Source organism: Orbicella faveolata, unplaced genomic scaffold (assembly GCF_042242905.1).
Source record: "Orbicella faveolata isolate gen_17 unplaced genomic scaffold, um_ofav_v1 contig_3, whole genome shotgun sequence".
Taxonomy (NCBI): domain Eukaryota; kingdom Metazoa; phylum Cnidaria; class Anthozoa; order Scleractinia; family Merulinidae; genus Orbicella; species Orbicella faveolata.
In genome coordinates this window covers 3,746,440-3,762,390 of record NW_028301558.1, presented here as the reverse complement: position 1 = coordinate 3,762,390, position 15,951 = coordinate 3,746,440, and the positions used below count along the sequence as shown (strand labels likewise).

At 40.2% G+C, this 15,951-nt stretch overlaps 1 protein-coding gene across 2 annotated transcripts; it reads left to right on the top strand.

The window, feature by feature from the left end:
- The first annotated feature begins 149 nt into the window (after positions 1 to 149).
- LOC149106095 (uncharacterized) lies at positions 150 to 12,555 on the top strand. 2 transcript variants are annotated; one of them, XM_089297851.1, is made up of 5 exons: positions 150 to 224; positions 8,528 to 8,702; positions 9,535 to 9,708; positions 10,098 to 10,226; positions 10,697 to 12,555. In XM_089297851.1, exons 2-5 carry the CDS (start codon positions 8,556 to 8,558, stop codon positions 10,772 to 10,774), a joined length of 528 nt encoding a protein of 175 aa, XP_089153977.1. In that variant the 5' UTR covers positions 150 to 224; positions 8,528 to 8,555; the 3' UTR covers positions 10,775 to 12,555. The 2 variants fall into 2 exon arrangements, with proteins under 2 accessions (XP_089153977.1, XP_089153976.1); XM_089297850.1 differs by lacking the exon at positions 150 to 224 and adding an exon at positions 5,083 to 5,358.
- The last annotated feature ends 3,396 nt before the right edge of the window (positions 12,556 to 15,951 follow it).

Below are 15,951 nucleotides of genomic sequence, written 5' to 3'. Positions count from 1 at the left end.
AAATGTTATTCTTCTTTGGTTCGTTTTACTTCCCTCCTCCTTTCTATTGCGGAATATTGCCCTCCCGTCCACCCCCTACCCTCTCAATGATAAAAGGATCTATTTCCGCTGGTTGTTTGTTGTGCTGGTTGATGATCACTAGTGCCAGTGGGACGCGTGATATTAAAACAGAAAGGAACACCAACCTTGAATTGTGCTTCAGAGCTCTTATCGATGTGCACAAGGTGAGTCAAGTATTGAGCTAATTCAAATAATGTATAGTGAACTGCGTTCAATACGTGACATCGAGCGTGTCTGCATGTTTACTTTAGGCCGAGATTATTGACATCGGCGTACGGTACATTGACTTAGAATTTAGATCTGTATTCAACTGTCCATGTCCTCTAGACTTATTTTGCCGTTTGGCCACCTCAATAGATATAGTTTCGTCAGCTTAAATTGCGCGTAACGCATTTTAATCATGATATTTTTAAAAGAGCGCGGTTCCCTTTAGACTGCAAAACGGAATAAGATTTGTTTCGAGCGTTTCTTTATAAGTGAAAGCAGATCCTCTACGACAAATCATTCGAACGATATTGCAAGTACAAATAAAATAGTAAATGGCTGTTTAGAAGCAAAATTTGCTAACATTTCCACGAGTAATAACGATAACTTAAACTGAATGTTTATGGGGAACGTTTCACCCGGTACACCAAATAAATTTCACAAGTTTGACACTTCCTCGATTTAATAAACCGCCTTCAACTTAGTGCTCAGTGCGTCTTCGCCATTAACAACAAGGTCTTCGAGTTACATATCACGTGACCTAAAAATTTGCATAATACGATTTCGGACACCCTCCCCCCGTTTAAAGGAGAAGGTCCATAAAAAAAAAAACGTATATTTTTGAAAACTCTAATAAAAACCCCTCGGTAAGTTTAGCCACTCATCGAAGTTTCAGCCTCTAAAGTGCGGGTTTTCCTTATGAAATTCGTCTCCAAAGAAGACCAAAATTCGACATCGTTGCCGCCATTTTGAACAGTACTCAGCAGCCAGACCGCGTTTTCGTGATGTCATTTCGTCCAAGAGATTTTGTCCAAATGGCTTCCAGCAAGCCTTTAAACTATCACTCTGGGTTATGGCTGCTCTTGAGCCGTATTATTTTGAGCCAAACATGCTCCAAACTCCGAAAATGATAGAAGTGAAGATAGTGAAGTTGATAATCGCTTGGAAAAATATATTTTGCCGACCTTGTGAAGGATGCAAAGTCAGTAGCAGGTTTTTCTCCCTGCCGCCAATTTCGAGTCGGACGGAATGATGTCACACAAACACGGCCTTGCTGCCAAGTACAGTTCAAAATGGCGGTCTCTTTCGAGAAGAATTTCTTCAGGATAGCAGGCACTTCAAAGGCTGAAACTTCGGTGAGTGGAAAAGCTGAATGTTTACTTGCTTCCGGAAAAGTTCATTTGCAATCTCTTCGGCTCGTCGGTTTGGTCCTACTCTCCGGACGAACACTTCAGTCTCAGGGTTCGGTTTCCACTTGAAATGTTCACCTCCAATTTCCAAGTTGTACACAAGCTACAAGGGGCGCTCTACTATGTACCCATTTCCCTGTTTCTGCTTCAATCCGCCGACCGTCCCATCTTTGCCAGTGATCTTGCTCACTATTTGTCCGAGCTTCCACAATGCCTTGTCCTTGGCGTCACTCTCTGACCACACCGCTGCTCCTGTGTTTGGTATCTTCTCAGCATTATTTTCCTCCAGACCGCTGTTGCCTTTCTTCAAGGGCGTGAACGTTTTCTTTCGTGAACCTCTTTCGTAGGTGCTGTTTGCTTTTCTCTAGGAATCTCACGCGGTTAGTCACATCCTCTTCTCCTATGTTCTGCAGGTCTTCCTCCAAGATAGGAATTAGTAGGGTATTTGGGGTAAATACTGGTTTCTCAAACTCCTTTCCTTGATACATGAGTGGCCTGTTATTCATGGTCATCTCAACGTCCAGCAAGACTTCTTCTAGTTCCTGGAAGGTTAGCAGGCTCTTCATGATGCCAATAAGGCGTTCAAAGAATCCTCCCCACCATGGGGCGCGGGCTAAATTGAACTTCCGTTTTATTTCCAAAGCACCTAAAATAGTTTGCGAGACGCTGGTCTTTCTTCAGCTTGGATATCCATTTTCTAGTGGCAACAAACATTTTTCCATTATCACTCACAATGATCTAAGGGCAGCCTCTCCTGGCAACAAATTCCTTCAGTGCTCTGTGGAATTCTTGGGCAGACAGGTCACGACATAACTTGAGATGCACCGCACGAGTACTGGTACAGGTAATTAGTGCGATGTATGCCTATGAAGTAGTAGACTTGTTTATCTTGTAGTTCACAGGACCAGCGAAATCCACTCCTGTAACAGCAAAAGGGTTTGACAGTTCAGTTCTGAACGCTGGCAAGATCGCATCTCGGCTTGGAGAGGTTAACGCTTGCAAACGTTATAGTTGCCGATAACTGTCTTGGTTGGCGACCTCAGCTTTGGTATTCAATACTTTTCTCTCATACAGCGCATGGTTGATGAAACTCCCCATGCAGCATCTGCTCATGGACTTGCTGAACCATAAAGGAAACCAACTTACTGTTTCGAGGTAGAAAGACTGGATGATAATGGAGAACTCTGCAAGCACATCTCAATATTCCTTCTTCATCCTCCATTAGCCCCACGTCTGTCTTGGACACTGTAGCCTGTGCTTGAATGATCCAGAACCTATCAGCTGCCTGGAGCTCTTCGGTCATTAGTGGGTCTCTGAATTTCTTCTTTTCTGGTTTCTACAGTTGTTGATGAATCGCTTGAAGAATGCAGTGACCCTCATACCTGGTCAGAAGAGTATCTCTGGTCTCATTCGTTTCTTCCTTTGTTTTAACTAGGAGCTGATTTTTAATGCTTATGTTTGACCCTATCCGCATAATTTTCTGGATTCTCTGACACTTCAGGTTGATCTGGTCATTCTTCTTGAGTACTTAGCTACTTTGGCCCTCGAAACCACAACTCCCCCATTTTGCTAGGAGCCACGCCACGGCTTCCTTGATCACTGGAGTTTTCAGCAGTAGGGACATGATGCCACTGTGAATGCTCTTTGGCCTGGATAGCCCGGGTTCTGTTACTAACAAATTGGAACCAATATCGTTAATACTCTTTTTCTTGAGCCATCGTAGCTTAATAAGAAATAACACACGAACTGCGGTGACAAACATGACAATAAAACGCATTTTGGAAAACAAAATTCATTAACTTGACGTTTCGTATGTTTCGACATACATCTTCAGAAGTGACCGTTTGGAACAGAAGTACGATTGTCTTGTACGATTGTAGATTACGATTTTACGATTACTTCATCAGATTGTCAACTAGCTCCTCAAGTCCCAGGCCTTGTGGACTTTAATCTTCTTTCCAAATGTTAGTTCAAGAATTTTATTGGCTTCATTATAGCCTTCAGGGATGTGTGGCAGTCCCAGAATCGGATCTTTCGGTTGCCCTTCAACTAATTCTAGCAAATAATTAAATTTACTCATCTCACAAATCTTCGAGCTATCCATTTCAAAACAACAAACGGGTTCCAGAATCGAAGCCAGCCAAAGGTCATCAAATTATCCACCCGAAACAATCACCGGCTGAACCCTGACTGGAAAATGATTTATCCAATGGATGGGGTTATCCACCTTTCGCACAACCGGGCCGCCTGTGTAGCTGGGGGTTGTTCAAAACTAGTTATGTTTTTACAGTTACATGCATTTTGTGGTTGAAGTAAAGCAAAGAAAATTAACAACAACAACAATATTTCCTATATTTATTTATTGAACATTGCTGAAGTGAATTTTCTCTTTCGTCCTTCGGATTCCGGATTCCATGCTTTTAGGGTTGCCCAAACTGGCCGAAACCGGCCATGTTCAGAACCACCAAATAAAATTTGCCAGAACTTTAAAACATCTATTTCGTAGTTAGGACCCCAAAGCAAGACTACATGCAAAATTTAAGCCAAATCGGTGATCATGACATGAGGTACCGTGGCCGCGACCTTTTAATATTACTCGAATCTCACAGAGTATGACTCTTGATAGCTTATAAAACCCCGAACGGTGCGTTGCATGTTCAGGTCATGGCTATAAATCTCTTTGAAGTGCTGTGTGTTTTTAAGATTAATGTTTTCCAAAAGGCAAAAGATTAAAGTGTAAGAGCTTTAAATAGTCTGGAGATTAATTCTGGTATATTGCCACAGTCCATTTAATCTCCTCTTAGAGATGTTCTAGTTCAATGAAAAAAAATTATGTCAGTCAGCTTATATTGAAAAATGTTTGTGCACGCCCTGCTTGCCTATATTTTGAAATCCTACGTCATAAGAGCCCTGGCACTGGGGACGCTTACCTCAAAAATAGGCTAATTTAAACATATTTAAATTCTGACTTAGCTCCGAGGCTTAGGGGAATGGAACAAAAATACATCAATTATTCATCCATCGCCCTCGGTGTAATTTCTTTTGTTTTATCCCCCTAAGCCTCGGAGCGAAGTACATCGAAATTGGTCGAAAATAAACGAACTGCAAAAATATCTTTCCACATTGACTTCAATCAATCTCACATTTGTTTGAATTACCGAGAGAGGCAATTAATAACCGATTTTGTCATTTTTCCATCCGAGATAAACAATTGAAAGTGATGAAAATGCCTCTCTATTTGTTTTTACAAAGTTCCTTGCTCGGAATTTTCACGAATACCGAAATTCGTAAAACTAAAAAGGTGGGAAGGGAGGTTGAAAAGTGGTCAATTTACTACAGCTTGGTGTTAATATTTTAGCGTCGTAAAAAATCTTTATTAACTACCAACTAAATAAACTGGAAAATTTCTAAAATGTTTCATCTTTGTGGTAAAAAAAAAAAAAAATGATTTTTTAAAAATAACTTACTTGTAAGAGGTTTCGTGTATTTTAAACTGGGAAGTTTTGCACTACATATGTAACAGCTGTCAACGTTTTTAATTTTAAGCATTCTGTCCGTTTCTTTGACTTATTTAATTGCGGACATTACAGTTTTATGCATATAAATAAAGGAAAAATTAATGCAAAATTTACACGCTAGAAGTTGATAACAGCCGCCTTTACAAAACAAGAACCGACCAACAGTTCGCCGGTTTTTCATCTGCTGCTTCACGGTCGAATGATCTCTAAGCGACTAAGCAGTGTACTAAGCAGTTGTATAAAATTTAAATTAAGTAGGCGTTGACTCTCACTTCGAACGACCGCGGACGGCGTTATCAAAAGTATAACTGACATCTGGCCGTTGACTTCAACCCCGAGAGAGAGCAACCTGCCACAGAACACTAGCTTACGCCAAGCTCGCTGAGGTAAGAATGACTGTTTTTTTATGGACTATTTTTTGTAAAAGCTTAGGTCTTCGACAATAACAAAGCATTCGTGTCTGCTCGCTTTGTTGGTTTTCGTCGATTGACTTATCTTGCCCTTTCGTTTGTTCGATTTACCAATGCTTCGTTTTCCATATCGCACAGTGCAAGCATCGGGTGACACACTTGCCCAGCTTGTAGTGGCAACCACACGAAGGCCTTTAGAAGCTAGTCGTATTAAAAGTAGTGTTGCAGCGTCGCTTGCACTCGATCAACTGCAACTTCGCAGTACACTTGAAATAAGCCAGCGATCACCAAAATGCAGTCAATTTTCGAACAACTAAGTTGCATCTGTGAATTTTCTTAAGTTAAGTAAGTTATAAAATAAATTGTGAGCTTAATCATTACCGTGATGCCAAACAAAACGGGGGCAGATCAGAAATAAGTTTTCAAAGCGTAATTTTAACTGAATATGCATAGATAGGAAGACACACTACTGTTGTTTATGTATACTAATTTTGTTCGGCGTCAAATTTTTCAGTCTTGTAAACCGCGTTCTCTTTTTTTATTTCGAAACATTCGAGACCAGCTGTATTCGCAAAATGCAAAAAGACGCAAAACATCAAGATTTAGTTTAAAAAGACCTCAAACTACTAAAATCCACACTATTGTTAGTTAGGCATAGAAAACGAATGATATACGCTTCACTGATCAAGAACAAAGGTTTTCGCTCTACAAAAATACGATATTGATTTGAAAAGCCTTTACACTGGTGTCTGTCGATTACTTCGAAGTACAACCCCTATAGCTTCTAAATTAGCCGTTATAACTTCTATTACATTTCTTATTCAAAATGTAATTTTATTTAAATTATGCAATTCGTTTGACGCGGCATCGCTTAAGCTGGCCAAAGGGTGAAATAACTTCACGTAGCGTGACTCGACACGTCAATCTTGTAACGCCTGGAACTCAATTCGGTGGTTGCCTTGGAAAAAATCCATCCAGTTTGAAAAAGCCTAGACTGAGAATTATGGTAATGATTAAAAATACCACCTTTTGGCTACGTTCTGTAACAAGTGTCTGGAGTGTATCCACTTCAGTATTCGCTTAAGCAAGCGAATTTCAACTGGAATATGGCATGACAAATTTTAGAGAGGAGGGAGATGAGAAACCGAGCAATTTGCGAAAATCTGCTTGAAAACAAAATTCTAAACGAAAACCCGATATAGAGCAACTGATATCCAAGCCATCATCCAAGTTCGGCTCCGGTCAGAATAATGGTTTCGCGTGTAGGTGTATTTTTAAAAAAAACGACAAAAATGCTAATGAATAGAAACGTAAACTCCCACGTCAGTGTCTCAATAGGTTTGCTGAAACTAGTTTATGAAACTAAAATACGTGCATTTCAAAACCTTTTCCCCCGACAGGAGCTCAAGCTAAACTGAAATAATCGATCAACTTTTTATTGTTTTATGAAGTCGATAGTATGGCGGCTCAATTAAGCGGGATTATAATATCGGACGCTTATCACGAATAACTCGCTTAACGTTTCACTCAAAAGAGAGCAATATCAACTTAGGTTACACGGAAGTTAAATACTCAGAACATCCTGCTATTGTTGTATAATAAATTAGCGCGCCGGTTAATCCCAGTTTCGCGAAGCAGCCACTGTGAGGAACTGAACAGCTAGCTAAAGTAATGGTTTGGTTAAGAAAACCTTACCAGGTGCCCGTTCCTCGAAGGTCCCGAAAAGTTTTCGCACCCAGAAAGCCGTAGCAAAGTCTCAAACCTTATGATTACAGAGCTGTTATATTCACACATTCTTGACATAAACGAAGGTTCCATTCCGTACAAGAAGTTTCAGGCGTATACACCGGCTCTCTGTCTTTAAATACCGATTAAGAAAAATGGCTTTTCGGGCCCGAAAAGTTTGCGGGGCTTTCGAAACACAGGCCCCAGGTTCGTAGCCCGTGGACGTTACCTGGCAACCATATAGGTTAGTAGGTGTAGGTCTGGTTTCATGATAAAGCGGACAAACACCACAATTTTCTAGCTTAACCCGATGATAAAAAAGATACGTTATGCCGAAAAAGTATTGTGACCACTGCACGTTTCTAAGTTCGTACATCTGCATTTGTCCGCTCAAGACTCAATTCTTATGAAAACAGCCATAGCATCAAATTTATTTATTATTTGAAAAAATGGTCCAAGATGAAAAGGAAAATTCTGATTGGTTCTTTAAGCTGTCCGAATTTTACAATACGGACCGCTAAGATGCACCGCTCAAGAATTAGTTTCGTTTACTGAGAATGACTCGTGAGGCCGGCGCACCAATTATTGGTAGTAGAATTTTAAAACAGCCGTTTAAGTTAATACTCTGCTCATCTAGCTTGCTCGGTCCGTGCTGAAATGGGAAATATTTGGTGTCATTATATCTTTTTCTGCAAATTTATGAACCTCGCCTGCGGCAAAACACGACCGATATTTTCCCAATACGGACATGTACGTCACAGTGTATATATTTCGGGGCTAGGTTGCTGACTATTTACGTTTCGTCTTTTAAAACTCATTCCCTTTCCTTCTGTGAATCTGTAAGAGAATTGAAGCCACTCACCTTCTTAGACCTGGATATCTTGATACTTCTACGACGTTAGAAATTCAACCAAACTTAATTAGAATTAATCAAACCCAATAAAAGAATGCGTTACACTACTCTAAGGTTGGTATTCAACTCTATTCTGGAGCACTTCTGCAACCGATTTTTACCGATCGAAAGTAGACGATCTAACAAGGGCTTTAAACAGGACGCGGTTTCGGAGTGTTATTCAAATTATTTATTCTTAGACTTACGTGTGTGTTTTTCAGCATTCCATATCTTGGTATTTGTAGTGAAAACAATGTGTTTAAGAGTTAATTGGCATCTGCCAGTTAGCCATGGTTACTATGGTTATTTGTTATGCCGTTGTAACGATGTTAAATTTCACTTGAAATTCTTTGAAAATTTCAATTCTTTGTCAAAGAGCGGACGAGCAACTCAATCATCTGCTAATAATTAATCTTTTTTTTTCATCACAACGGAGCAAACATTTTTCACGTAGTCGAGATCACTCCCTGGCAGAAATGTTGAGTATATTGGCCTCTGGCACTGATAACAGTTTCTCTTTTTCTTCAGTTTGAGAATTTAGAAGTTCTTTACAAAGATGGCAGATCCTGAGAACCAAGGAACTGCAGCTCAATCCGGCCTAGCCCCCGCAGAGAAATCTGGCGGTGGAGGGTCTGGGGGCGAGATAGGACTCTCCATGGCCTATATAATGTCAATTCCTGGAATCCTGAAGATCGTTGAGTTCGTAAGTTTCTTTTACCTTCAAAATAAAAGGGCCCCCAGACGAATATTTTTTCTAGTACTGGTAGTTTTTCTTGGAATGTTGTTGGTGACCGAGATGACGAATTTTTCTTCCTTTCCCCCGTTACGACAGTGACTATACACTACATCAAGGACTACACCTCAGAGATCATTGGGAGACATCACAGATATATATCTTTGTAACCCACAAACTTTTGATTACGTCAAGACAGTTACTGACTAACGTCTACGGACGGGAACAAACCTGTCCTTCCAGCTAGCAGCATTCTCTGACTGCTAGCTTATCTACATGAGGGTAGCAAAGGGGGAGTTGCTGAGGCAAAAGATTTTACAGAATCAGAGTATTCATCATATGATTTAACAAGTATTACGTGTTTTTCTGCATTAAAAAACTATTATTAATATTGAAATCGCTCGAGCTGGAAGTAATTTTGTGCATCACGAAAACCAAAACCAAAAACTGTCTCCGGGTTCAATACACCATTTTGCTAATGCTAGCTCCAGTCCTTGTGGGGGCAAAATTTGATCTAATTAATGAATTAATGAGGCCATTTTTTGCTGAGTGATCACTTCTTGCCCCCACAAGGGAACAAGGAAATATTTGCATTAGCAAACTGGCCTATTTCGCCACTGAAGTTGTTAAGCAACATGAGGCATGGATTTTCGGCTTTTGATTGGATGACAAGATTACGAAAAACGGATTTGCCAAATCTGGTACATATCGTTTCCTCAACTTAGTTTTGTCATAACCGAGTTGTGTATATGCCGCTTGAGACGTTTTTAAGACATATTTCTTTTACTGTTAAACTTTTCAGTTCACGCTGATGATAGCATTTGCTTTGGGGGCCGACATACCTGGAACCTGGGGACGAATGAGTTTTTTTCTCTTCGTCACCATTACGTCATGGATCCTTGTAATGGCGGTGTTTGTCCTGTTCGCCTTCAATATCATCTCAAAGATCAATCTCAATATTGACTGGAATATTCCGGTAAGTCTCCTAATTTATGCCGCCCCGTCACATTGCTCAAACAATCAGGGAAAACTGGTTTGAGGGTCTGACACCATTTTGCGCGTGATACTGACTAATGGCATTCTGTTTGTGCAGAATAATGTAACCAATAAGTTGAAGTCTAAGTTCTATTACATACCTCATCAGAGCATATAGAAATTCTTAATTTCCTAGTTTCTTTTCCTTTTTTCTTTTTTTCACAGGCTTTTTTCTGACAGTGTGATCATAACTTGCATGCCAGTTGAATGCTTCTATTTATTATATTAGTGACAAAAATACAGGGACACGACACAAACATTTTCAGCCAAAAGATCTGGTTTTGATAGCAGCTATTTGAATCATTATTTCCGTTTTTTCATTCGTTCTAGGTCTTGATATTTGCTGTTGTAGTTGCTTTTCTTCTTCTGATCAGTTCTTCTCTGATCGCTGACGATGCCGAGGACTGGAAGATATTGTCATCACTTGTTTCTCCGATTGACAAGTTACGAGCTGCCGCGGTAAGCATTCATTTGGCAAATATAATAAAACCAAGGTTAGTACACAGCAGGGAACAAGTTGCAAACGGGACAAGAGTGAAATATAGAAATTCCTGCAATAAGCCCAAAGTGGATTCAGTTTTGCCCGCGCGCGACCCACGGTGTCGTAGAGGTCTGGCCCTTCAATCTTCCAAGAAAGATCGAACATGTCGAAGGGACCTCTGCTTGCAGGTTACGGTGTCATCAACTTGAGATAATAAGAAGAGAACCGGTTAAAAACAGATGTGACTATCCACTTTTCTGAACTGTTCTTGTAAGAGGTGTTCGCAAAGGCCAGAAAAATAACCAATTAAAAATAGATGAAATGGGACTTGGGAGAGAACTGCAACGGCCTGTTACTCGTTCCCAGGTTCCCTCCCATCTTCTTCTCTAGTCTCTATTTGTAATTTTTTTTCCATTTTTTAATGCAAGACACTTTTCTCTCTCTCAAGGCTTTTGGATTCATCTCCATGTTTGTGTTCATCGGTGATGCTGTTGTGCACTTTTTGAAATACAGCGGAAAAATGTAATCCAACACAGTCCTTGACCAGTGTGGTTCTTATCTTTGTGTTGCTGTACTTGTTGAGTGAAAGTTAAATATTATATCCCTTTATCAAGTTGTTTTCTCAGTAACGCTGAGTCATGGTTAGAAACTGCTGACGAAGTAATTAATTTTAGATTTGTATTGAGTAAGATAGGAGGAAACGTCCATAGCGTCCTCCCGTTGTTCAAATGCACAGATGTCATTTTACATTTGGAAGACGTGGGAACACTTAGGATAAAGTTGGTAAAGAAGTCGACGATCTGACGTCACATAATCTTCCTGGTCACGTGTGTCGCGCAGCGTCCGCGAACCACAAATATATAGCGTTTTCACGTCACGTCACGGCAGCCATATTGGTGTTCAATAACAATGAAACGGCGGCCATGTTGGTGTACCAAACCAATCCTGTGGGAGTTGAACTCTTTTCTTACGTAAAAACTTTCTTTTGTTCCAATAAATTTGCGTGGCTGCTACGACGTGGGTGAAAATGCTCTATACATATCTAGTTCACTGAGTCAATTTACAAGCTAGTAAACTGAAGTAAATGTAATTGAAATGTGTTGACATAACCTAATTATAAGTTGAGTGTGTTAATCTGAATCCATAAAGGTATTCTGATCAAAGAAAACTATTTGCAGTAAGAATAAGACTCACATCTCCAGGTTTCTATTTAACAACTGGACTACATGAGCTAGTTTTCCATGAGCGGTCATACGACACGAGGGCGAGTATTCAGCGGGGTTGCTCCCTTGTATGGGCTATATAGATATGTGCGGCCCCGAAGGGTATGGTTTTTCAGCCGTTTTGATAACCCGGTGACCGATCTGTAAAACGGCTTTGTTGTCCAGTTTTATTATGAAAAACAATTATTCATCTGAGTGTCGGTGAAAGTGATCATGGTCTTCGTGGCTCAGTAAATATCCACCAATATTTACCTCCACTTCGGTGAATATTTGCTAATTAAAATACAGGAGGCGTATTTTTTGTGGTTGGCGCAAAACTCGTGATTTAAGCATTGGTCTTCCAAGAGCTACTAGTTTTGTAGAGATTTTGCCCTTTTATATTTCCAAGCCGTCTGTTTCAAAATTCTTCTTTCTGATCTTCGTACTCTTTGTATCATTAACCTTTTGAGAATTTCTATTTCAACCAAAACACTTTTCTCGAGATGATCAGGGTTTTTGCTCCCATACAATGCTTGCCTAAATTTGTTGTAAAGCGGTAAAGAGAAAACAGAGACTTGTTTCATCTAGAAGTTAAGGAATATATTGATAGCTTTTCTTGCAAATAATATTAAGTAACTCGTTGTTTTGTTTTGTTTTTAATTAGGCCGGTGGTTTAGTCAAATTCAATGCTACTGTATTTAATTAATGGGTCCTTTTTCAAGGATACTCAGGTTTAGCGATGAAATCTTGGTCATATACTGTGAAGTTCCGCAAGTGACGACACTTCATTGCTCCCCGCTTAAGCCGTCTAATCCTACTTGTAGAACCTTTTCCAAGGGTCTCTACTTTGGGGCTTAGTCCTACTTTCGGGTGACTAAACTGTGTCAAACTGAAGTGGTATAAATTGAGATTTACCAGGTCTTTGTGGATCAAAAACGTAGTGAGAGAAGATCATTTACTGTAAGCTATTGAGTAGTTGTAAGGTTTATTTCCGATCAGTAAGAATTTAAGAAAATTAGCAGTATATTTCAGTTAAAAGTTAGTTTTTAAAAAGTCGTACTCTTGTAGACAGATACACGATCAAATAAACATAGCCTTTAGCACTGTTGTATTCATATTGTGCTTTACACCTGTTATACCTATTAGCTTTAATAATCTGCATCAAGAGAGGACGAAGGCAATAGAGTTACTAATCCACCATATAGGAAAGAAAGGAAATCCCTCTCGATTATATGTCCCTCTCTTCTCCCCCGTTTCGGAAATCAAAGGAGGCTCTAGAACTAACGCGGATTTTTTTTCACGTGACCATTTCTAAAAATAACTTGAGAGGGTTACTGACCTTGGGAAAAAGTCCTATAAGGGGATAAAATCTCTTACTCTTCATTCTAACATGTCTACAGGCAATGCCTAAACATTCAAACATTCTAATTGCAAAGACATTGAAGTTATGCTGGTGCAACAAACAAGAGAAATTCCCTCGTCCACTGCGTTTCGAGAACACGGTACTCAGGATATGGTAAGGAGAAAAGCAAAGCGCGCCTGTGAAAGCATTTGCCTTTTTACCTTGAAAATAGGACGAGAGGCCGTTATTGCCATGCAAACTTCTGTTGCACAGGCAGCAGAGGTGAAGCCACACCGCATTGTTTTCAGTCCCTGTTCTCCTTTATTCGATGAAGAACGGTCAAGTCACGAGGTGAATCAATGAAGACAAATCAGACATGACTAATTATGCCCACACCCTGACCGGAAAGATAAGATCCGAAGGACAACTGACTTAATAGCTATTAAGTCAGTTGTCCAAGTCAGTTACAAATTCACGTTGTTTACACACCGGGTTCACACACCACGACTGGATCCCTAGTCGACGCCATTTTGAATTTGCCGAAATTCAAACTTGTAAAATTGCGCCTGGACTTTTCAAGTTTCGATCGAAACGTCGCACATGCGCAATTCGCGACATTACCCCTCTTATCTAAGGGACGTGACACTCATCATAATTGCAGACACGAAAGAACCCTGCAAATCAGTAGTCTTAGCCTGCTGAACAGGCGGATTAGCGGAGCACTGCGAAGCGCGAGTCGAAAAAAAAATCCCGCGCTCGTGTATCGCGTTTCGTTCTCTGCCAAGCTAATCCGCCTGTTCTGCAGGCAACAGTAGTCTGGACTGCACATGTAGACAGGTTACGCGCGTGTTAATTTTAACGTTAGAGATTTCATGATAATCACAAGTTCTTTTAGACGGATCAACCATGCAGCCGGTCAACCATGCAGCTATTTACCTATGATTAAGATTCCTTGCAATAACATAATTTGCAAAAAAATAAAAGTACCTACAAACAACTCTCTTAATTTTCAGCCTGCGGCTCGAAAACACGACGGCGAAGTTCATTAAGATTGCTAATGTTTTTTTTTTTTTTTGCGTTACTGTGCATGTTGTTTTTTCCCTTGTTTTTTTTTTCTTTAATCTTCCCCGAATGACAACAGACAAAACGTACGTGAGGAATAATAAATATCAAAAATAAAACTTCCTTTGTTTTCCAATTTTTGGTGTGTGAGCTCAAAGATTTCAACAGACTTAATAGCGTCACGCCCGCTACCTTAAGCTGCTCATGTGCTTAGTCACGGCTTCGCATGTGTTTCGGAGAAAAACAGACCGGAAACTGATTACGGAACTTACACAGGCGCAACGTGACGTAAATGACTCCCGGAAAAGGGAAGAAAAAGCTGTGCGACTCTTTCCTCTAACATTTCTCGTTTTTTCCTCATAAAACTGCATTTATTTAGTCAAGACTGGGAAAAAGAATGTTTCGCGAGGTTAAAATAACTTCCTGTAAAGGTTTCAACACCCCCTCTAAATATGAAAACTGCGTGCGTGTGCGATCAGCAAGCTAAGTATTACTGGCGTTAACCTACCGGAGCTTCAGCCTACAGTCCGCACGCACTTAAAAACTATATTTCATAGGGATCTGGCTTTACGGAAAGCTTTGCCCTTAAATAACATATACCTTCATGTTTTGCGAGCTAAATATTTAATAAACCAGTATTCAACAAGACAACTTCCTGCCCCTTTCCAAGAATCTCGTAGCAGCATAAAAGCGGATGCAGCCCGGGGGTACTTTCGGAATAATTGGGTGGGAGTGTGCGGTCCGCTTCCCAAAACCCTTACTCTATTAATGCATTTATGACCAAAATCTGCGATTTTCCCTACCTTATTTATAACTGGGCACAGTTGCCCTAAACATAATTTACGAAGGACTTTTAACTTTTGTTGATGGTCTTACGGATAATGATGAAAAAAGTAGCTTCTTCTAAAAAAGCATACCCAATTCAAGACTAGAAGGACAAACCCGTGCCCTATTTATGACCAAAACGGCCGAAAAACCATACCTTTTGGGGCCGCACATACCTTAATAGCCCATGTAAGGGAGTATTATTACCCCCTCCCCCCCGGGAGGATGTAGACAGGATGAGCAAATGATGAGATGCGCGCTGTGACGGTTTTACTAAGAAAGATGATAAGAGGCTTTTTGACTTTGATGTCTCGTGTTTTAGCTGACAGCAGGGCAACACCCACACTTACAAGTATAATTTGATTCGTAACTCAATTTGCGAAGTACAGTAAACCTGTCATCTCGCAAAGTCTTCCGCTCGGCCGAACGTACTCAAAAAGAATTTAAAAGGCGAAATACTCCCGAAATAAGGTAAGAATATTACATCAGTGGCATTGCAAGCAATGACTTTCTCAAGCGAATTGAAAACATTTACACTTTTACGGCCCTTGTTACGAAACTAATGTTTCGAGACCATAGCGATTTGCTAGCCTGTATCATTTATAATTCGAAGTAACATTCGTTTCTGGCGACTCAGATTTCTTAATATTTTATCAACTTCTTTCTCCAGGAGTATTTTTTACCCATTTCAAACTATTCTTACAGTCGAACCTCTCCTTATGGACACCTCGGTAAGCTACCACCTCTGTATACGAACAATTCGCTTGATCTCGGATAAACAGCGCAGAATTTATTTCTGCGGGAACAAAGGCCCTGCCCAGCATTGGTGCCCGTTTTAAACTGGTTCGACTGTATATTTAAAATGGTTTAAAACTGCTGTTTCCTGTAGCATCGATGGGTTAAATTGCTCTACTAAACAGTCCGGGATCGTTATCAGATTTGATAACCTCGACCAAAACAAACCATTAACCAATCGCTGCGCAAGTTTTCGTTCACGGCGTGACATTATTTGGTAGCAACAGTGTATAATTCAATATGGCGGTCGACGGGGCGCTGCGATGAAAGGAGTTACTTTTTTCACAACATCACAATGCAATTTCATTTAATTGTAATTGTATGTTTACTTCGCAATAGTTATTGGATTATGGAATAGAAACAGAGATGTATGGAAGAAAACTGTCTTTGTCCAAAAGCTACAGCGAAAAGTTTCATTTTCAGATAGACACCGTATAATATTTGTTCCGAGTAAAAACACACGAAGGTAGACAACAG

Bases quoted from the DNA above. Each gene is read 5' to 3' on its own strand.
- LOC149106095 (XM_089297851.1), top strand. From the start codon at position 8,556: ATGGCAGATCCTGAGAACCAAGGAACTGCAGCTCAATCCGGCCTAGCC. The intron at 9,709-10,097 runs GTAAGTCTCCTA...CATTCGTTCTAG, and splicing joins ATATTGACTGGAATATTCCG to GTCTTGATATTTGCTGTTGT. The intron at 10,227-10,696 runs GTAAGCATTCAT...CTCTCTCTCAAG, and splicing joins ACAAGTTACGAGCTGCCGCG to GCTTTTGGATTCATCTCCAT.